The sequence below is a fragment of the Mastigoproctus giganteus genome, chromosome 4 (genome assembly GCF_048544385.1).
Source record: "Mastigoproctus giganteus isolate SK-2022 chromosome 4, ASM4854438v1, whole genome shotgun sequence".
NCBI lineage: Eukaryota > Metazoa > Arthropoda > Arachnida > Uropygi > Thelyphonidae > Mastigoproctus > Mastigoproctus giganteus.
In genome coordinates, this window is record NC_143578.1 from 241,937,513 (window position 1) to 241,961,533 (window position 24,021).

The 24,021-nt window shown below is 37.5% G+C and overlaps 1 protein-coding gene across 4 annotated transcripts in view; it reads right to left on the reverse strand.

Annotated features, from left to right (window-relative positions):
* Positions 1-381: 381 nt before the first annotated feature.
* LOC150087569 (ras-related protein Rab-23-like) overlaps positions 382-24,021 on the reverse strand; it is a 115,239-nt gene continuing 91,599 nt past the window's right edge. For 3 of the 4 annotated variants that reach the window (XM_090372135.1, XM_090372133.1, XM_090372134.1), the window contains exons 8-10: positions 22,118-22,200; positions 21,900-21,986; positions 397-1,203 (exon numbers count right to left, since the gene is read on the reverse strand). In XM_090372135.1, the coding sequence (XP_090228261.1) occupies positions 1,058-1,203; positions 21,900-21,986; positions 22,118-22,200 (316 nt within the window). In that variant the 3' untranslated portion in view covers positions 397-1,057. Of the gene's footprint in view, positions 1,204-21,899; positions 21,987-22,117; positions 22,201-24,021 lie in introns of all 4 variants that reach the window. The other variant, XM_090372136.1, reaches the window with a different exon arrangement.

A 24,021-nucleotide genomic window follows, 5' to 3' on the forward strand; every position in this document is an offset into this window, starting at 1 on the left:
TGTGATGATCCCATGAGTCCTAGCATTAGTTGAAATTATTGTTCTTTGTACTTTTACTTTGTATCATATTTATCTGTTTATGTACGTTCCCAATGCAAACAGTTTTTAAATAACAAAAAATGTGCAAAATGTAAACAATCAATTAATGCAGAATTCAATGTCTCAGACATGGCACCCAAACTAAAATTGAAAACGTCCATTTTTCAAACTGGATCCTATTGTTTTAGTTATGGAAACACAAAATAAAGAAAACAAATAAAGCTGCATGCTTTTTTATTCCATTATATAAACTTAATATAATTATAAAGCAAAGTTTTCTCACAATTTTGCTTGTAAAATCTTGCTACAATGACTGGGTGCATTGACACAGAAGGCAGATTTTAATTCATCTTAGTGAAATGAATAAAAAATAACTTTAAGTAAAAATAATGATTACAGAAATTTTTGGCAGCCATTCACATACACACACATTTATATATACATAAATTTTGCTCTTCAGGACGGATTAATATGGCAAATTGTGTTCGAGCATTAGGACCATTCTGTTCTCATTCGTATTAGTTGCAGAGAACAGTTTGCCAAAGCACTAGAAATCTAAGTGTACATCAGACAGGAAAAAACCGGCATAACAACATGGCATTATAGCCATTTTTTTTTTTTTTTAGGTACTGTTTTGTAAAGTCAAGACAAACTCTTATTTTTTTTAGTAAAATACATACAAATCATACAGAAACTACAAAATGTACCACATAGAAATTCAGATATACTTTGTTCCTCCCAATATTTTTTAATCCTTTGAACTGGAATTGTATAAGTACATAGAGAGGGTATAAAAATGAGATTCTAAAGACAAGTGCTAAGTGTCTGGATGGTTCTGGTTGTGAGGCACGGTGTTCCACTGGATCAGCGGAAATAGGCACATGTTACCATGGCACAAATAAAGACTGTAAGTTATGCATTCGTACGTGCATGTACGTGCACCACACACAAACATACACTGTGACCTTGGGAAGCTTTACACCTGGCATAAAATTCAATCCTAGCATGTAAACATTATTCAAAACAGGCGACATCCTTTAAACACTGATCTCTTCCCACTTTTTGTACGTTTCTGTTTGTGCAATGAAATGGCCCCATTGGTATTATTAGAAGTGGAGAAGGATTTCTGAACTAGTCCATGCTGTGGAGGGTTATCAATGATATCTATGGGAGGATAAAGAATACAGTGTAATATCATTCTTACTATATTTAAATAAAAGTAAATATCTCACATAAAATTTACATTAACAAAACCACAAAAAAACTAAGGAAGCACTTGAATACCTGTTAAAAGTAATAAATTAAAAAATGCGTGAAAATCGGAAGAATATACGTAATAATCGGAATAATTAATACGTACTGTAATATGGACATACAAACTAGTTGACATTTCTGTTCACTGACAGTTGTGGGTAGGGGGTGTTAAAATTTAAAACAGTAAAAAGATAAGCAATCAATAACAAAGAACATGGCACACACAAATTGCAAGTAACAATACACGCAAGTGAGAACGGAGTAACGAGTTACAAAGCTTTAAAAATAGGAATGAAGAGAAGATCTGAAAATTAATTTTTTTATATGATTGAAGATTTCATGGAAGTGTAAACACATTTCATCATAATAACCCACTTTTTTTTTTTTTTGTGGTAGTTGTTGGCGCATCGGCTTCTGTGGCCATAATGCACCTCCCAAGGTTTTTGCAGTACTTTGATCCAAGCCCGAGGCGGGATTCGAACCAGCGACCTTTGGGTTGCCAAGCAGGCACTTTACCAACCTGGCTAGCCCGGTCGGCAAAAAATAACCCACAGAATTCTAGCTGTCGGTATTATCACAAATTCAATAAGATCAAGTTTATTGTCTGTTTATGATAGATTTCACTAACAGAAAAGCCCAATAAACAGGTGACTGCTAATTGTTTTTATTATTTTATGGTTGTGACTTCCAGAATTTCGACCGAACCACGTGGTACCGTCGGAGACAATCATAGGGTAATCTCCAGTGCTGCGGTCTCCTGCTCCGATTAAATGGCATGTTGTCCCAATTAAGCGAAGTAAACCCTGGCTATTTTCTCGATTGGTTTCTGTTTTTTAAGATTTTCCCCAAATAAACGGCTGCCCCGATTAACCGGCGGCCAAATAACCGGAATCCACTGTATTAGGATTTTTTTCTCTGTGGATTTTCGGACACATCAAGTGATTATAGCTGCTTTAAGAACAATACTGCTTCAGACTTCTTCCCCCTCTGCAGAAATGTTGAGTCAAAGTTCTGTTTAAAAACGATGGCTGTGCAGTTTAGACTTGGCTGCAAGCACATTTCCAAAACTTTATGAGGTCTGAACTCAGTTTCTTTTATCACCTGGCTGATTATGCTCTCACAGTCAGCAATTTCTATGAGGTTGTTGATGTATGGTTTCATCAGTGCCAATGTCTCTACCACTGTCTGTATAGTCATGGGCTGATTTGCATGTTTGCAGGCTGAAAAAAACCCAAAATGGGGTTTGTTTGTTTTTTTTGTAGCCTGCAAAATGTGTGTGGGGGGAATACTCCTCCCAGCTGAGATTGGCTAGTAACCCCAATTGGTTAGCTTTGTGCACTACTTCTCAGTTCTCCAACCAAATGCTACATAAATTCTTTCTACTTTCGTAATAGCTAATGGTAGGTTCTCCCACCAAAACTGACAGAAATGATACTGCAAAACATTATTTATCTTCAATGCTATTGAGAAGTAGTAGAAATAAATCTGTCTACAAAAAATTCCAAATTTGAAAATGATTCACTGCCAACTGATGAAATATTTGTACCTTGGAATTTATAAACACATCATTTTTCAATGGGGACTTGTAACCATGTAGTTTTATATAAAATACTTCTGCACTGAACAAAAGAACAGAATCTTCTCTTGTTTTAGGCTCTCCACAAACTTCACAGCAGAAATGCCCATGACTAAATCAATATCATCCTTATTCAGTCTACTCTGGTAATCTAATTCCAAAATGGAGGTGGAAGATTTAACACCTGTTAGTATAACAAATCTGCGCATAAAAATTCTTCAACATAAATGAGTAATGAACTAGAAGTAACAAATACACTGGTTATAAGGCACTTGGAATTGAAGAGCCATGTTCAGGTTTTCAAATGTTTACACATCATTTAATAGAAACAAGCAAATTGCAGGTTACAGTCTATATGTTACATTCTATATATATCTGACAACACTGCATATTATTTACTTATTTACATGCTATTTATACTCTACAGATAGAGCCCTGCATCAGGTCAGGTTCCTGTGGATCACCCACACTGCAGGTCAAGTTTTCAAAAATTTTGCAGTTCTGGTTGGATGTGGTTCCAGTTTTTGAATATCAAACATTAATATATTAAATTAATGTTTTATTATTATTTTTTTCTATATAAATCATTGTATTTTTATTGTATAAGCTGAATTAAACACAACACTACTCTACTACCAAAATCATTATAAATTGTGTACATCTGCCTAAAAGGTACAATTAGTTTTCTAGATTTAAGACTTATTTTAACTCTCCCCTCTGAATACGGCATTGCTAGACATGAAAAGAAGAGGGGGGGAGGACTTTTTTCAATTTCCAAATAGTCTCTTAGTATGATGCTATCATTATTATTCTACAGCACATTAGTACCACTGCCCAATTAGAAATTGAATTGACACTAAAAAATTGAATTGCAACTTAAAATAATGATAACTTCTTTTAGGCTTCATTTGTTGTGAGAAATTCGAAATTACTGTATAATTTAAGTAGCTTATGGTCATACATACAAAATCTTCTGCATTTTCATATTTTACTTGTTTATTAAAAGTATTTTTATACGAAGTATATATTCATATTCAGACCTCCTTTCAAGAAAACAAGGATATAAAGATTTCATTTGATTTGAATCTTTATGGTGCATAAGCTTAGGCCATGATGCACCAAGCTGAAAGATATAAAAAGTGAGGTCTATAAAATAATACAGTATATTATTAAGAGAGGGAAAAAAAAAGTACTGAGTTTGAAATAGGGGCTGAAAATTGAGGGTAGAGATAGAGTTAAAAATAAAATTATTTTTTTACAAAATTCATGTTTATATCCAAACCTCCTTCAAGGTAACAAGCATATAAAGATTTCATTTTAGTTGAATTTTTATGGTGCACAAGAAACAGGAAATTATCACTAAGTCGAAAGATATAAAAAAGTAGGAATATAAAATAATACACTATACAGTTATGAAAAAAAGTATTTAGAATCTGAAATAGGAGCTGGAAATTGAGGGTAGAGATATGGGTGGGCATCCCCCCCCCCTACTATGAACAGCAATTATAGTTTTGGCCAATTAAGTGATTTGCGCGAATTGCATTGGATCAACACACATGTAACATTTCAGGGTATACAGTTCCGTGTGGTCTTTGACAAGTACATTTCGCCTCTTTGCAGAATGAGAGGGGTTTAATTCTTGCCACTCCTGCCAACAGTGCAGCAAGTAAAAGTTTTCTGCATTGGGATTTCTAATCCAAGGGAGAAGAGTACAGCTGAACTCAAAAACGATGTCTTGTTTCTGAACAGCAACTTTCTAAACATTTGTAAATTGTATTTATATTTTTCAATTCTTTTTTTTTTTTTATATATATACTATATATAATAAGATATTAATATTCTGATTTAATTTAATTCAAAGCTACCTACTGTTTTACTATTGAAGTATAGAAAATACAAGTTTTCTTAATACATTTAAATTTTTTTTTTTTTTTTTTTGTGGGTAGTGGTTACACACTGTGTGGGTCAGGTTTGGGTGCAGGTCTAATAAGGTAGACCTGCACAGGACTATCTACAGTTCCATGTTGGTAATTGGATCATTTATGGATGAAAATTATCCAATGTAGAAGTACTAATAACGGAAACATGTGATGCAAGTATGTGATCACCACATGTAGCAACAGCAAAAAAAAAAACTCCAATATCACACACCCATTCACTCTGAATGTTTGTCCAGTACCTCCTCGAATACTTCCGCAACTACAGATGGAAGTTTGTTCCAGCAATTAACCACCCGATGGCTAAAGGCAAATTTCCGCAAATCTATTCTACAACTGTCTTCAGTTTGAATTTATCCCCCTCAGGTTTGTAATCTGAGCAAGCAAAAGAATCCCATCGGAATTCAGCATACTCAACCCATTCAAGGCCTTATACACTGCAATCAGATCACCTTGCAGGTGCCTACTCTCGAGGTGCTGCAGTTTTCAGAACTTAAGCCTTTCCTGGTAAGAGGACCCGTTTGTTCCCCTCACCAATCTTGTTGCCCTTCTCTGTACATGCAAAAGCAACTCTACATCGTTCCTAAAATGAGGCCTCCAGACCTATATGCAGTACTCAAGGCGTGGCCTCACCATTGCCTTATACAAAAGGTTAATCACCTCCTTTTCCCTACTAGCAAAATTCCTGTATATCATTGACAATACCCAATAACCTGCTCTGACAGCCTGTCCGCATTGCTCAGAAAACTTCTTATCTGACTACACAATTATTCCCAGATCTTTTTTCATTTTCTACCACACTAAGTGAAGTCCACACAGTTGGTACGTTCCTGTGGGGTTATTTCTACCCATATGCAGTACTTTGCATTTGTCAATGTTAAATTTCATTGCCACTTCTCAGCCCATATGCTCAAATTTTCTAGATCCTGTTGTAGTAGCTGTTGTTATTTGGTTTTTAGGAGCATTAGCAACTAAAGCCATATTGCTCCTGGGATATGCGGTGGTCATTCCCTGACCTTTCCGCATCCTCCGTATTTGGTGGTCACAGGCTCGAACCCCGGTCTAATAGTAGTAGTCGTAGTAGTGGCAAGAAAGCAAGTGTATGAGCTTATGCAGCATCAGCCAAAAAAAAAAAAAAAAAAAAATCACACCATTCCCTCCAAATGCCTGTCCAGTTCTTCCTTACATTTATTTAACCTGTCAACTTCCACAACGAAAGATGGAAGTTTGTTCCAGCAATTAACCACCCGCTGGCTAAAGGCAAATTTCCGCACATCTATTCTACAACTGTCTTTTCTTAATTTGAATTTGTGCCCCCTTAGGTTCGTAATCTGAACAAGTGGAAGGATCCCATCAGAATTCAGCGTAATCAATAAGCGTGTTATGCATTGCTGCTCCTGCCCACCTGGCTACAGAGATGCCCCTGTTGCAGTAGCACACTGCAATTACTACCATTAATAACCCAGCCAATCTTTGTATCATCTGCAAACTTCGACACTAAGCCTCATATACCCTCATCAATATCATTGATAAATACACAAAACAGTGAGCCCAACACCTAACCCTGTGGGACTCCACTAATATTAGTCCATGAAGAGCAGCGACCACTCTGTCTTCTCACACTCAACCATCCTTTTATCCATTGTAGCAACTTACCCTTTATACTATTCTGCTGCAATTTGTAAATAGCCTTACATGCACAGCAGTGTCAAAAGCTTTCCTGAAATCCAAGTATATGATATCAAAATTATTTTTTGCATTCAGTTCCCTTGTAACCACATCATAGTATCCAATCAAATTTGTCAGACAAAACTTTCCCTTAACAAACCCATGCCTGTGGTTGAACTATTGCTGCAGTCTTGTCTAGATGATCCTGCAATGCATCTTTAACCAGTGACTTCATAATTTTCCCGGAACGGAAGTTAAACAAACTGGTCTGCAATTACTTGCATCACTCCTAAATCCCTGTTTGTGAATACATTTGCACATCTGCAGTCTGTGGGAACTTCCCCTGAGTCCAAAGATGCTCTCTCATATTTATGGCTAAGGGTTTGCATACTTCCTTTGCTGCCTCCTTTAATATAACTGGGTAGATCCCATCCAACCCAAGTCCTTTCTTATGTTTAACTTCAGCAATTTCTCCTCCACTCTGTTCAGTTATTACAAAATCATTAAGCACCCTGTTAGTTTGATAAACTTCCGGCATTTTCCTCCCTTAACTCCTCGTGTGAATGTGGATGCAAAATACTCATTCAGATTATCAGCTATCTGAGCAGGATCATCAACAGTGGAACTATCAATATCCAGTGGACCAATCTGATCCATCTGCTTCCTTCTAGAATTTATATAAGTAAAGAAGTCTTTGGCTGTTTTTCTTAGCATTCTTTGCCAAAGATTTCTCATAATCTGCCTTCGCTTCCCTAATCTCTTTTGTGACTTGATTACAGACTAGCTTATATCTGCCATAGGCTTCTTTGTCATCTGATAATTTATATGCATCCTATGCATTTTTTTTCTCTGCCACAAGTCTCATTAGTTCATCTGACATCCATTTAGGCTTGTACCCTGAACAGTATTTCTTAATCAGTATGAAAAGCCTAGTAGCTTCCACGATTAGTTCCTTGAATGCTTCCCACTTAGAATTTGCTGTTGGTAGTATCATCAGTTGCTCCTGCTGTACAGAATTTAAAAACTGCCTGAGACCACCGTAGTCACCTTTACGGAAACAAAAACCCTTCCCTTTACCCCTGATGGTTGTTACGTCTCTAAGTAAATCCCACATCAGTACAATCTGATCACTGCCACTTAGTGGTTCTTTTATCTGCAAATTCTTAATGCATGAATAATCACTGCTGATAACCAGATCAAGAGTATTACAACTCTGGTTGCCTTTTGGACATGCTGCTGCAGAAAACAATTCATCCAATAAATCCACAAAACCTTGCTAGTGTGTGAGTGACCAACCACAAATTCCAGTCAATATCTGTGAAGTTCAAATCCCCCATTATAACAATCTGATTTACTGGCCCATTCTATTTCACTGTGCAGTTATTCATTATACTCGTTAGAGTCACTAGGCCTATAGCACACTCCTACCCTCATTTTTCCTTTTCCAGCGCTTATGTTGCATCAAACCGACTCAACATTGCACTCTCCATCCATGTTAACTGGATGCACTTCCTTAGAGTTTATGTTTTTCTTAATTAACAGCATATCCTCCTCCCTTCCTATTGTCTATCCTTTCTGTACACACTGTACTCCTCAAATTCCAATTCTGCACTGCTTATATATCTGTGTGACACCATGTCTCTGATATCCCAACAATATCTGCCTTTGATGTCTTGATCAGCACTTCAAATTCATTAAATTTATTTACTATATTTCTAGCATTGGTGTACATGTAAATATACATGCATCTATTCTTATTCTTAGTTACCCTAACACAGTCCATATAATTTATTTGTTTCATGATTACGCCCACCAGTCCCTAAAACTCCCAACACCCTGCCCTCCAGGCCATGCAGTTACTATTAATCTTTTAGGCTGTGAATCCCCCAAAGCTAGCAGTTTTCCCACCTAACACTGCCTCAACAACATCAGCAAACACTTTGTACCCCTTCTAATTAAGGGTATCCCATCCCTGTAGCAGTCTCTCCTGTTGTAGAAATTTTGTTGTTTCAGAGTCTTTTGATGTGTGAGAGAGCAGTGTTTTTCTTTTGTAGCCTGCATCTAAGTATTCATCAGAGTAAACTGATTTCTTATTTAAGTTTCTCCATATATTAAACTTGCTTCTGGGAGTCTTGACTTTCTTGATACTATACATTTTAGATGGGGAAACTTGTCACTTTCTGACTTCAGACAGTGAAACTTGAAGCTGGTTGTTATTTTAATAACTTCTCCTTTGTATGTGTATATAAACCATCCTCCTATAACATGCCATCTTACAATTTATGTTTCAAGTTATGCACATTGTTATTTTACACATATGGGTACAAAAATTCAGTTCTTTCACAAAACTCACATACTGCTAAATTACACTTTTATTCACTAGCATCATTTCAGTTCATGGCTTTCCACTTGCTGGAGTTGCATATTTTGATTTGTTATATATTTTGCATGTAAAAATGTATATTCTTAATACCCATACTGTAAACAATATCAGCGGAAGAAAGATGACAGCATTTCAATAAAATGGAAATATTAAATATTGAAACGAAAATGAAGGTTTTAAAGTTTTTGTTAAAATGGTTTCCAGCATGGATTCAGACATTGAAATAACCTAACCTGCTCATTCAAAAGAAAATTGAATGAGAAGTCCCAGATTTATTTGAGAAAAGAAAAACTTATTCATTCTTCAAAAGGAAAAAAAAACAACACAACAACAACAAGACTCTCACCCTTTCTCCAACTGAAAAATTAGTCATCAAAAACGAAACAATATTGCTCATGTGCCTGGTGCATCAAATTATTTCAATAAATTTTAATTTAATAATCTTTAAGTTTTAAATATTATTTACCAATAATAGCATAAAACACAAAAACATATCACTGACTCTTACATGAGAATATTCATACTATAGCTGACAAACTGAATGAGTATTTTGCATCTACATTCGCACATGAGAAAGTGTGTAGTGGAGGTCAGAAACTTTTCAAATTCTGACAGGAAGCTAAATGATTTTATAACAACTGAGAGCAAAGTGGAGGAGAAATTTTTAAGGTTTAGGTCTAAATGGATGTCAGATGAACTAATGAGACATGTGACAGAGAAGAAAAATGCATGGGATACATATAAATTAACAGGCGACACGGAAGCCTATGATAGATATAAGCTGGTCTGTAACCAGTGGTGTATTCGGACCAATATGCACTGGAATGACGTTCCGGTACTTTTTGTAAATGTCATAATAGAAAGTCATTAAATTTATACACCTAATATTATGAAACAATGGCACAATCAAAGAGGAGGGAGAAATATCTATTTTACCCATTGCTACAAAAAATATATATTAATAGTAAGTAATCTTTAAAATTAATAGATTTCTTTAAAAATTTATTTAAAAACAAGAATATAATTTTCACAATGAAACTTGAACATTTCTTACTGAAGTACAATGTGTTAGATAAAGAGATCCAACGAATGAGATACACTGTCATGCGTGCAAATGCTGCATTTTGATTTTCCAGGAGCTGAACACTAGAACTGGTTGTTCTATGTACCGTGAGTCTGAAGTCTGATTCAGTTACTGTACAGTCGACGTGGCGTTATCATATAGTCTTCTGGAGAAGAAGTGTTCCGGTACTATTTTTTTTACAAAGAGCGTTCCGGTACTGTTTTTTTTAGCAATACACTTTTGTCTGTAACCAAGTCAAAAAGGAGGTTAGGCAGGCAAAAGCAGATTATGGGAAATCTTTAACAAAGGATGCAAAGAAAAACAGCAAAGAGTTCTTTACTTATGTAAACTCAAAAAGAAAGGAAGGGGATGAATCAGATTTGTCCAATTGATATTGATGGTCAACTGTTCATGACCTGCTGAGGTAGCTGACAAACAATGAGTATTTTGCATCTACATTCACACATGAGGAAGTTTGTAGAGAGGCAGAGGCCAGAAGCTTATCAAACTCTGGCAGGGAGCTAAATGATTTTGTAATAAATGAAGCAAGTGAAGTAGAAATTGTTGAAACTGAACATAAGAAAGGCACCTAGGGTGGATGGGATCTATTCATTTATATTAGAAGGAAGTAAACAAATCCTTAGCCATAATTATGAAAGCTTCCTTGGACTCAGGGGAGGTCCCCATGGATTGGAGATGTGCAAATGTGTCCCCAATTCACAAAGGGGATCAAAGGGTGATACAAGTAATTACAGACCAGTTAGTTTAACTTCTGTTCCAGGAAACTTAATGGAGTCACTGGTTAAAGAAGCAATGCAGGATCATCTAGACAAGACTGCAGTTATAGTTCAGACACAGAATGGGTTTGGAAAGGGAACGTCTTGTCTGGCAAATCTGATTGGATACTATGGTATGGTCACAACGGAATTGGATGCAAAATATAATTTTGTTATCATATACTTGGATTTTAGGAAAGCTTTTGATACTGTTGCACAATGGAAGACTATTGTACAAATTGTAGAAGTGGCATTAAGGGCAAGGCAGAGTGGTAATAAATGGAGACTGCTCGTCGTGGATTAATGTTATTAGTCTATCAGAGTTCGGTGTTGGGCCTATTGTTGTTTTCTGTATTTATCAATAATGGTATATCAGGCTTAATGTCCAAGTTTGCGGATGATACGAAGTTTGATAGGGTTGTTAATGACAATAAGGATGGTACACTTCTGAAATAGGATCTGCAAAAGTTGAACAGATGGGCTGAGAGGTGGCAACTGAAGTTTAACATTGACAAATGCAAAGAACTGCATATGGGTTGCAGTAACCCCAGAATAGTGTACCAACTGGGTGGTACTACCTCTGGGTAGTGGAGAATGAAAAGAACCTTGGGCAACTGTGTAGTCAGATATGAAGTTTTCTGAGCAGTGCAGACAGGCTGCAAGAGTAGCTCATGGTATATCGTCAATGATATACAGGAATTTTCCTAGCAGAGATAAGGAGGTAATTGTCTTCTTGTATAAGGCAATGATCAGGCCATGCCTTCGGTACTGCATACAGGTCTGAAGGCCTCATTATAGGAAGGATGTAGAGCTGCTGGAACGAGTACAAATAAGGGCAACGAGACAAGAGAATGGAACAAAGGGTTGCTCTTTTGAAGAAGAGCGTAAGTTTTGCAGACTGCAGTGTTTGGAGACTAGGCACCTGCGAAGTGATCTAATTGAGGTTTATAAGGCCTTGAATGGGTTGAGCAGATTCAATGGTGATGAGATTCTTCCTTTTTTTTTTTTTTTTTTTTTTTTTTTTTATGTAGACCCCAAACACGAGAGGTATTAGAACCTGTAGTATTTAGTACCGTGCTTGGGTTGGAGGTTGGGAAGACGAAAGAAGATATTTGTTGACATTGGACTTGAACTTCTGTAGACTGTAATTTTCAGGAAATACGTATGAAGGAAGGACTCTAATGCATTAAGGGCTTATGCCTCAAGCTGCAAAAGAGTTAGACTATGTATATTTTAGTGCACTTGCATCATTTTAGTTACATCTCATATTGTGAATACCTTCACGACGAGTTGCCATGACATTGCACTACTTTGAATAAGTAGACTGTTGTTACGTCCTCTCAGTGGATACCACCACCCAGACCTACTTACCCACCGAAGAAGGGCCAAATAGCCCTGAAACGGTGTCGTCTGGGTGGTGGTATCCACTGAGAATAAGTAACAACAGACTTCTCCTTCGGGTGAACCATTGCTTATTCGAAGTAGTGCAATTGATTTTTGCACTGCTTCTATTGAAATGAGCAGAAGCCTGAAAAACAAGATGCAGGATATTTCAGAGACTGCTGGGAGTCATTACGGTACAAGTAAACATATGGGTTATGTTAGGGTAGCTAAGAACAGAAGCAGATGCATGCATACTTGCATGTACACAAATGCTAGGAGTTTGGTAAATAAATTTGATGAATTTGAGGTATTGCTCAAAACATCAAAGGCAGATATTGTTGGGATATCAGAGACGTGGTGTCACACAGATATAAGGAATGCGGAACTGGAATTTGGGGAATACAATGTGTATAGAAAGGATAGACAGGACAGGAGGGGAGGAGGGGTTATGCTATTAGTTAAGAAACACATAAAATCCAAGGAAGTGAAGCCAGTCGACATCGTTGGACAGGGCAGTGTTGAGTCAGTTTGGTGTGACATAAGCATAGGGAAATCAAAATTGAGAGTAGGAGTGTGCTATAGGCCTAATGACTCTGATGAGTATAATAAGATATTGTACAGGGAAATGGAGTGGGCCAGTAAATCAGAGAGTCTTATAATGGGGGATTTTAATTTCCCAGATACTGACTGGTTGTTGTTGTTATTTGGTTTTTAGGAGCATTGGCAACCAAGGCTATATTGCTCCGGGGTTATGCGGTGGTCATTTGCTGGCCTTTCCGCATCCTCCGTATTTGGTCGTGACGGGCTCGAATCCCGGTCTAATCAAGAAGCGTGTGCTACGCACTGCTGCTCCTTCCCACCTGGCTACGGAGGCGCCATATTGACTGGAATTTGTGAGTTGGTCACTCACACACTAGCCAGCCTTTTGTGGATTTATTGGATGATTGTTTTCTACATCAGCATGTTCGTGAGGAAACAAGAGGGAGCAATACTCTTGATCTGATTATCAGTAGTGATTCTTCATGCATTAAGAATCTGCAGATAAATGAACCACTAGGTGGCAGTGATCAGTGTGTTGAAGTGGGATTTACTCAAGGAGGTAACTACCATCAGAGGTAAAGGGAAGGGTTTTTGTTTTCGTAAAGACGACTATGATGGTCTGAGACAGTATTTAAATTCTATACAGTGGGACCAACTGATGATGTTACCAACAGCAAACTCAAAATGGGAAGCATTCAAGGAACTAATCTTGGAAGCTACCAGGCTTTACATACCAACTAAGAAATATTGTTCAAGGTTTAGGCCTAAATGGTTGTCAGATGAACTAATGAGACATGTGGCAGAGAAGAAAAATGCATGGAATACATACAAATTAATGGGCGACATGGAAGCCTATGATAGATATAAGTTGGTCTGCAACCAAGTCACAAAGGAGATTAGGCAGGCAAAGTCAGACTATGAAAAATCTTTAGCAAAGGATGCAAAGAAAAACAGAAAAGAGTTCTTTACCTATTTAAACTCAAGAAGGAAAGGGATGAATCAGATTGGTCCACTGGATATTGATGGTTCAACAGTTGAGGATCCTGTTCAGGTGGCTAACAATCTAAACGAGTATTTTGCATCTACATTCACGCACGAGGAGTTATTCAGGAAGGAGAATGACGTAGGTAAAGTAGACATTGGCAGTGAGCTAGATGATTTTGTAATAACTGATAGGAAAGTGGAGGAGAGATTGTTGAGGATAAACATAAAAAAGGCACCTGGGGTGGATGGGATCTATCCAGTTATATTAAAGGAGGCAGCAAAGGAAGTAAGCAAACCCCTAGCCATAATTATGAGAGCTTCCTTGGACTCAGGGGAGGTACCCACAGACTGGAGATGTGCAAATGTGACCCCAATTCACAAAGGAGGATCAAAGGCTGACACAAGTAATTATAGACCTGTTAGTTTAACTTCTGTTCCAGGAAAATTAATGGAAGCACTGGTTAAAGAAGCACTGCAGGATCATCTAGACAAGAATTCAGTTATAGCTCAGACGCAGCATGGTTTTGTTAAGGGCAAGTCTTGCCTGACCAATTTGATTGGATACTATGATGTAGTCACAAAAGAACTGGATGCAGGGAATAACTTTGATATTATATATTTGGATCTTAGAAAGGCTTTTGATACTGTTGCACATGGAAGACTGCTGCACAAATTGGAGCAGTGTGGCATTGGAGGCAAATTGCTACTATGGATAAGGGGATGGTTGAGTGGCAGAAGAGAGAGAGAGTGGTAATCAATGGACACTGCTCAACGTGGACTAATGTTATTAGTGGAGCTCCTCAGGGTTCAGTGTTGGGTCCGTTGTTGTTTTCGGTGTTTATGAATGATATTGATGATGGTATATCAAGTTTAATGTCCAAGTTTGCAGATGATACAAAGGTTGGCAGGGTTGTTAAGGACACTACTGACGCTATGCTGCTGCAACAGGATCTGGAAAGGTTGAACAGATGGGCTGAGAGGTCGCCGCAAATGAAGTTTAACATTGGCAAATGTAAAGTACTACATATGGGAAACAGTAACCCCACAGCAACGTATCAACTCTGCGGTACTAAACTGGAGAATGAAAAGGACCTGGGGGTAATTGTGCAGGCAGATATGAAGTTCTCTGAGCAGTGCAGACGAGCTGCAAGAGTAGCTCATGGTGTCTTGTCAATGATATACAGGAATTTTTCTAGCAGGGATAAGGAGGTGATTATTCCCTTGTATAAGGCAATGGTTAGGCCACATCTTGAGTACTGTATACAGGTCTGGAAGCCTCATTTCAAGAAGGATGTAGAGCTGCTGGAACGGGTACAGAGAAGGGGAACAAGATTGGTGAATGGAACAAGAGTCCAAATGGATTAACTACTAATGAAATCGACTTCATCCTCACTAATAGGAGATATATTGTGAATGATGTCACCGTCCTGAATAAGGTAAATGTTGGAAGTGATCACAGAATGGTAAGATGTACACTTGATATAGATGTAGGAAAGGAAAGGAAAAAACTGACTCGAGTAAATAATACAAAGGTCTTTGAGATAACAGAAGAGGAGAAAAAGCAGTATGTACTGGAACTTAAGAACAGGTATGAGCTTCTGCAGACTGCTGAGGACCAAGATATCGACGAGGAATATTACAACTTTTTGAAAGTGATAAAGCCCAAGAAACCTATAGGGAAAAAGAAATCCAAAGAAGAAAAAATTAGTCAAGAAACACTTGTCATGATGAACCGAAGACGACAAATGAAAAGCAAGAAAAACACTGACAGGGAGAAAATTGAGTATACTGAGTTATGCAAAGCCATTAGAAAGAGACTCAGAGAGGACATAAGAAGATTTAACACAAGAAAAGTAGAACAAGCATTAAGGGAAAACAAAGGATTTAAATCAGCAGCCATGAGCAGTAATACAGAAAGACAAATGATACTGAAACTGAAGAATAGCGATGGTGTACTTATAAACAGCAGAGAAGGCATAATTCAAATAGCAGAAGACTACTATAGAGAATTATACAAGGAGCAGGGGAATGATGCCAGCAGTGGGGAAGATGGATTGCAAAGTAGCAACACATACGACATACCCGATATTCTTCCTGATGAGGTAGAACATGCATTGAAGAAAATGAAGAATCAGAAAGCCCCGGGGGAAGATGAAGTTACTGTAGAGTTGTTAAAATTGGGAGGAAGAGACATAACACAAAAACTGGCAAGGCTCTTCACAAAGTGCATTAGAAAAGGTGTGACGCCTAAGCAGTGGAATAATGCAATCATAGTTTTGCCGCATAAGAAAGGAGATAAATCAGAAATTGAAAATTATAGACCAATTAGCTTGTTATCCCACATCTACAAGTTGTTCACAAGGGTCATTACTAACAGATTAGAAAGAATACTGGATGAGAATCAACCGAAAGAGCAAGCTGGCTTTAGGACAGGATTCTCAACTATGGATCACCTTCATGTAATATCACAGCTAATGGAGAAAGCAAATGAATATAAAACACCATTATGCCTGGCATTTGTGGATTATGAAAAGGCATTTGACTCCATACAGCATAAGGCAATGTTTCGGGCACTGGAAAGACAAGGCATTGATACCCCATATATTATGATTTTGAAGAAAATATACGAGAGTGCTACCTCCTTTATTAGACTAGACAAAGACAGTAGGAAATTTAAAATTGAGAAAGGAGTTCGACAAGGAGACACAATATCTCCTAAGCTGTTTACTGCTGCCCTTGAGGAAGCTTTCAGAAGATTAGACTGGTCGCAGAAAGGAGTCAATGTGAACAGAGAGTACCTAAACCATTTGCGATTTGCAGATGACATTGTGGTCATAAGCCATGATCCCAAAGAATTAGAGGAAAATCTTAATCAGTTATGCACAGCTAGTAAGGATTTTGGACTAAAGATGAATATGTCTAAAACAAAAGTAATGATGAACAAGTATGCCACAGAAAGGGAAATAATGATTGAAGGAGCAGTAATTGAAAAGGTGGAATCATATACATATCTGGGACAAGTTATTAGCTGTAATAATGATAAATGGCTGGAAGTCAAGAGAAGAATAAATTTTGGATGGATAGCATTCAGGAAATATAGTCACATATTGAAGAGCAATATCCCAGTTTGTCTGAAACGTAAAATAATGGACCAATGTATACTCCCCACCATGACTTATGGAAGTGAAACTTGGGCACTCACCAAAAGAATGGAAGAGAAGCTGAGAACCACACAGCGAAGAATGGAACGAATCATATTGGGAATCAGACTGTTAGATAAGAAGAGAAACACATGGATTAGGCAGCAAACTCAAGTAAAGGACATTCTTATCAAAACTAAAGAACTAAAATGGTCCTGGGCAGGACACATAGCTCGAAGACATGATGACAGATGGACTAAGAAAATAACAGAATGGTACCCAAGAGGAGCTAGAAGAAAACCTGGAAGACAAAGGCGGAGATGGATAGATGAAATTCATGAGTTTTTGAGTAGTAAATGGATGGCCAGTGCTCAAAACAGAAGGAGCTGGAAAGTTGCTGGAGAGGCCTTCATCCTGCAGTGGATTGAAAATGGCTGATGATGATGATGATGATGATGATGAATGGAACAAAGGGTTGCTCTTACGAAGAAAGGCTTAAGTTTTGCAAATTACAGAGTCTGGAGACTAGGCACCGGCGAGGTGATCTGATAGAGGTGTATAAGGCTTTGAATGGTTTGAGCATGCTCAATGCCAATGGGATTCTTCCTCTTGCGCAGAATCACCTCAGAGGGCATAAATTCAAATTGAGGAAGGACGGATGTCGGATAGATGTGCGGAAATTTGCCTTTGGCCAGCGGGTGGTTGATTGGTGGCATCATATGCCTCTACTAATGCTAATGTCATGGCAACTCGTCGTGGAGGTATTGACAATATGAGATGTAACTAAAACGATGCCGCTATTGCAAATTTGCTAATCTATAATTGGCTGTGTATAAATGATGCAAGTGCACTAAAATATACATAGTATGAAAGGTTGTTCCAAAAAAAGCAGTTGAATGAATAAATGAAGAAGATGAAAAGTTGGTTGTATGAGTTTGAAGTTGGACAGTAAATGGATGTTGGCTGGTGGCAGCACATGTTCGGACTGTTTTGAAGGAGAGAACAGGAATTATAGAAGCCAATTCAGAAGAACAGTGCCTTTGGAAATATCTGCAGAAGAGGCATGCAGCAGAAACAGTATGTCTATGGGACAGCAAGTGCAGAGACTCTGTTAGAGATGAATAATTAACTAACGTAACTGCCCACTTCTGAATGGAATCAAGAAGTCTGAGAGACGTTTTCGAGGCACCACCCCAGATGTGGGAACAATATTCCATGATAGGGCGGATTTGCGATTTGTACAGAGTGAGCAGCTATTTGGAAGAAAAGTAACGCCGAGAGCGAAAGATAAAACCAAGTTTTTTAGATGCAGAGGAAGCAATACTGGTGCCAAGAGAGATTAGAAGTCAGGGCAATCCCCAAAAGAAATATATCATTTTGCCTAGAAATTGGAGTGATACCAAAGATAAGCATAGGAGCAGAAGAATCCTTTTGCGAGATATAAGACAAGACTGAGTTTTAGAAGGATTAAAAACAAATAAGTTGTCTTTGCCCCACTGGAGAATTACCTGAAGATCAGCATTTAAGAAATTGGTAGCAGCGTTTCAAGAAGTTGAAGGTGATTGAGAAGGGCTAGGTTGCTCAAAATGGAAAGTGGAATGCAAAGTGCTATCATCGGCAAAACTATGAATAGGATTTCCAGTCAATGGAAGAAGGTCATTAATATACAAGAGGAAAAGAGTGGGGGAAAGAACTGAACCTTGGGGTACACCGGCATTAGTGGAGAAGTTAGAAGACAGAGAGCCATCTACCATCACCCTCAGTGAGCGATCAGAGAGAAAACTGGATAACCAATTACAAAAAACAGTCGGCAAACCATAAGATGGAAGTTTGTTTAGAAGACCTTTATGCCAAACACAATCGAAAGCTTTGAGATGTCTAGAGCAACTACTTGTGTTTCACTGAACTTTTCCATTGAATTAGTCCATAAATGGGTAACATAAGTCAGAATATCACCAGTGGATCGACACTGACGGAATCCATACTGGTGATCGTTGATCAGACAGAATGTTTTTAGGTAGTTTTAGAGTTAGCAGTTAATTGATTTCTCCATTACTTTAGAAAGAGTAGAAGTAATTGCAATGGGACGTTAATTGGATGGGAGGGATTTGTCACCCTTTTAAGGAACTGGCTGGATATAAGCAAATTTCCAAGCAGAAGGAAAAACACCTTTGGAATAAGAAAGTCAAAAAAAGGCAGCAAAGAACAGGAGCACAGGTTTTGAGAACAAGTGGAGAAATACCATCGTGACCTGGAGCTTTCTTAGCATCAAGATTCGTAAAAATCCTTCTGATATCCTTTTGACGGAAGACCACAGGAGGCATTGAATGGAGCGTGTTGAGAATGTTGGGAGGTTTTTACCAAGATCATTAATACAGGAGTTGGAAGAGAAATGGGATGCTAGCAGGTCAGCTTTATCCTTGGCTAAAATGACAACAGAACCATCTGATATGGACAGAGGTAGGAGCAGAGATGGGCAAAAGTTGCGGCCAATAGCTTTGGCAAGAGACCAGAATGCTCGCTTACCATTAGGGCAAGAAGCAAGTTTTCTACTCTTAGCCTGTTCAAACTCTAGTTTGAACTGATTAATAACTGCTTTACAATTGTTGCGAGCTTTGGTGTAGGCAGAAAATGAAACTGAAGAATTAGAAACTAGCCAATTAAAATATGCAACGTTCTTCTCTTGAACAGCCTTAGCACATTTATTGTAAAACCAAGGTTTAGATGAGGGACGAGATTTTAAAGTGATAAAATCACTTTAAAATCTCGGGGGGGATAAAGGATTGCATTCCGGCAAGAATAATTTCACTGACATGATCTGAGCAAACGTTGACATCAGAAGTTTTGAAACAGTAATCCGACCAAGGAAAAGAAGAAAGGAAATCTCGCAGGTCATCCCATTTTGCATTCTTGTAATGCCAAACAATACGAGTTTGGAAATAGCCATGAGATAAAGGCTCCATTGAAGAAGAGACAATCACCAAGTTGCGATCTGAGGTGCCTAAAGGACCTCTCACTTTGATCGTGTACTTAGAAGGGTTGTTTGTGAGAAAAAGATCGAGCGTGTTGGCTATATGGTTAGGATTGTCTGGTATTCTTGTAGGTAAATGAACAATCTGTACAAGGTCATTAGTAATTGCAAACCATCAGCATCTTGACCAGCTGGGTCGGTGTGACTAGAAAACGGAAGCCAGCTGGAATTGTGAACATTAAAGTCACGAAGGAAAATTACCTCACTGTTAGGAAAGTTGGACTGGAGAAAGTCAAATTGCAAAGAGAGGAAGTCAAAGAGCTCCAAGTGATTAGTGAAGTTGGGAGAACGGTAGAGACAACAGATGAATTTGACAAAATGAGGTAGAGATTTTAAGCCAGAGAAGATCAAAAAGAGGAGATTCCAAATTACCAAGTCTCTGACAGGGAATATCAGAATGGACATATGCATAAGTACCACCTTTGAGGCGAAAGGAATCATACAGCGAATAATTTAGGCAACTGAGATGAGCAGTAGTTGAATCAATCGATAACTGAGATTCTGTCAGAAAGAGTACATGGGGTTTGGCAGACTGCAAGTGGAAATGGACATCATTGAGATTAGAACTGAGACCACGTATATTTGTGAAATGAATTAGGAAGTGCTTGGGAGGTTTAGATCTTTTCGCAGATAAGCTTGCTCTATTAGTTTGACAATTCATGGTGTATTCAATAGTAAGAAAAAAGTGGGTAGGACATGCTGTATGAAGTAATGAAATTTTTGGATATGGCGTACACATGGTAAGAATATACCCAGATCCTTGACATAACGTGGCCTCGACAATGCTCCCCGCAGACACACTACTCGGACTCCCTCCAGTCACTATCTGGCAGAGTAGAGGTAGCAATATTATACACTAGCTGATCCGGAAACCTCCTAGAGAGTTACCAATAGGTTCGGTCCAGTGTGCTAACTAGCGGCCAGCTTGTGAAACACCGTTTTAGAGTTGTACCCTTGAAATGTAAGGAATATATTGGATCTTGCCACGATGTTCATCATAACCTCAAAAGTCATCAATCATACTACATGATGGAAGAGATGGGCAAGGGTTGACCGGAAATTAGCTTTGCAGACTAAACATGGGTTCCACAACTTCAAGCCTCCAATAAGCAAAGTGGTGGTATTGCACCGCTTGATAAGAGTCATCTACCACCTAGTACTGCCTGGTAATACAGAGGGGTGGCATTCCACTATGGGGTGTTAGTGCCACACCTCGATCCCTGCTTACATTGGTTCACACCCGGGTGGTCACCCACCATGTACTTGTGCATGGAGGTTATACCCAGGATTTCTAACAGTCCCACCAAATCCTCTGCTTGCACCTGTTAGATTACTAACAGGTGCAAGCAGAGGATTTGGCTGTCACAGACCGTCCGGACTTCGTCAAAATTGGGTCCACTTGACTTGAATGTCACCCGAATATCAGTTCCATCAGCATTTTAGACTCCCAGGTAGCAAGTACAGCTTGTCTGGCATATCTGAGAGAATGTCTGTGACAAACTCAAGGACCAATTTCCCCCTCAGGTCAGTAATCTTGCTCAGATTACTCACCTGAGGGGGAAAAAATTCAAACTGAGGAAAGACAATTGTAGAATAGATGTGTGGAAGTTTGCCTGTAACCAGCCTGTAGTTGATAGTTGGAAAAAACTTCCATCTTTTGTAGTGTAGGTCAACAACTTAAGTAAGTTCAAGGCAGAACTAGACAAACATTTGGATGGATGAAATGGGAAGGGATTTTTTTATTATTTTTTGGCTGATGCTATATAAGCTTGCTTTCTTGCATCATATGCCTCTACTAAAGCTATAGGGTGCATTTCTAACACATTCCATTGTTTTTGAACGTATGTTGCATATTATAGCAAGATGAGCTGTATGTCCCATGCTGTACGTATCTAATTTACATGCTGATTGAGTATAGCAACTATTCAGACTATATCATAATTAAAATGCCTGCCATAATGAGGGAGTTAGAAAACATGTCCTTTTCCTCTATTTTATAAGAAAAATTAACTGCCAAAAGATATAGCCCCCCCCCAATCCCAATGCTCATACTCCGACGCCAGCAATATTATAATCATCTACATATATGAAATGGTTTTTTAATATTATAATTAACATTCCTTACTCATTGGAGTAGTTTCAGCATTAGGTGCACTCTCTTCAGGTGGTTCACTCAAGTGGTCCAAGTAGAGTTCAACCAGATGCCGGAAGACTGTAATAAATTACAAATGAAAATAAAAACCATTCATTTAAGCAAAGGAAAACAATGAAAATTATATATAAAATTTTATTTTTTTTTAACTGAATATTTTACAATTGATTTTGGAAATAACGTAAACATACCATCACCGACATTGAAATCTTCTTTCACGGAGGTCCTATAGAAGTTTAACTTCAACTTTTTTGCTAAAAGTTCAGCCTCTTCTCTATTAAAAAAAAAATAATAATAAATATATTGCAATGGTTTTAAGCACATTTGCATATAAATATATATATTCTGAGCATCTATTGTCTTCACTATGTCTGTTATCTGAACATAAAAGAGGAACTCCCAGTCGATGAATTTTAAGGAAGCTTCGTATTTCGGCTTGTTAAAAATATTAGTTATGTCAAATCAAATTTCATCAAAATCGAACAGATAGAACTCCAGTAATTATTATTGCTTTTTTTCTGTACAATTTGTATGGAGAAATGACAATGGATTAAATGTAGTTTTAGTGAAGTACTGTTGTTCTTAGGTTACTGTTGCACACTTTGTGTGTATTATTATATAAGACTTGCGAACAGAGTGCCACTTGTGAGGAGATTCATATACAGAGAGAAAGAGAGAGGACGAGAGTAATACATATTATACAGTTGTAATTAAACTAAATGGCTAATTTTAGAATGTAAACCTACAGAGTTTTATTAAGTGTTCTATAAAGTTATAATCTTAGTAATTAATTGATAAGGATATATTTACTTTTCATTTTCACAAAAAAAAAAAAAAAAAAAAAATTATTAATTTAGGAAAAAATAAAATTCACCTGAAATTAAATGCACTGTGTACATTAGCTAACTTGTTAAAAAATTAGTGCTAACCTTTAAAAACGTGCTATTTTGGGATAAAATGAAGTTCATCCTTCAAAATATCTTTTAATTCAATCTGTCGTATTTGTTTTTTCTCTTTATTTAAAAAAACAAGGCTTTCTCTCGAATCTTTTTTTTTTTTTTTTTTTTTTTTTTTTGTTTAGTCCAGTTTTCCTAAGACTGATGCTGCTGGTACTTAATTCTGAATTCCACTTTTTATCTACATATGGTACATGTTACCTTTTTCATATTTTACAATCCAGGGAAAATCATGCATTTATATTTTTGATGTTTTACATCGTATTTCTTTGGCATCTTACTGAAAGACTCTTAATTAGCTTCACAGTACAAATATTATTATCAGTTGCTGATCGAAGTGGGAACGAGAGTAGCTCCGTGCGGGTGAAGTTTTTACGGCTCCAGCTAATAGAAGTTTTTCATAAATTTCTGTTGTTTTATGGAGTTAAATTAGCATATTAATTTATTTTATAGAAGTAGCTTTATATTCCCAGTTACGATACTTAGTTTATTTTTAACTTAGATAGAGTTTTGCAGATTTACTACTTAGTATCGGTAGGGGTATCCAATCCATGGGATGGACAAGATTTTGCAGCTCTGGCGAATGCTAAGTTTTTAATTATATTTAGCCATTTTATTGACTTAATTGTTATATTAAATTATTTTCTACAAGTAGCTTATAGTCTTAGTCAAGCTCCTTGGTTTATTTTGAATTTAGATAGTGATTTTGAAAGTTAATACCTAGTGTCGGCAGATTTACCGTTCGTAACTTGCCATCATTGTTATACGTACAAAGTATATCCCGAACTAGATAGCTAAGGTTTAACACAAAACTAGATATTGAAACACGTAGTAGTGTACTAGAAATCTGTTAGCTTAGTATAGTATAATCAATTAATCAGTAAAATTTATTTCTCTTATTAAATTTCGTTGTCAATTAAATTGTACTTAAATGGAATCATGACTCAGACTAGAGCAGCAAAGCAATGCTCACAGATTATCCAGAGTGTTGTGACTCAGGGGAGAACTGAAGGGGGGCGATTCTCCAATGCATCACAGTCTAAAAAAATGTGCAAAATGTGAAATGTTTGTAGACCTGTCTAGAACAGGACATGATCTAGCCAAGGAGGATGTCTTTGTGTGTGAGGAAATTAGGCACC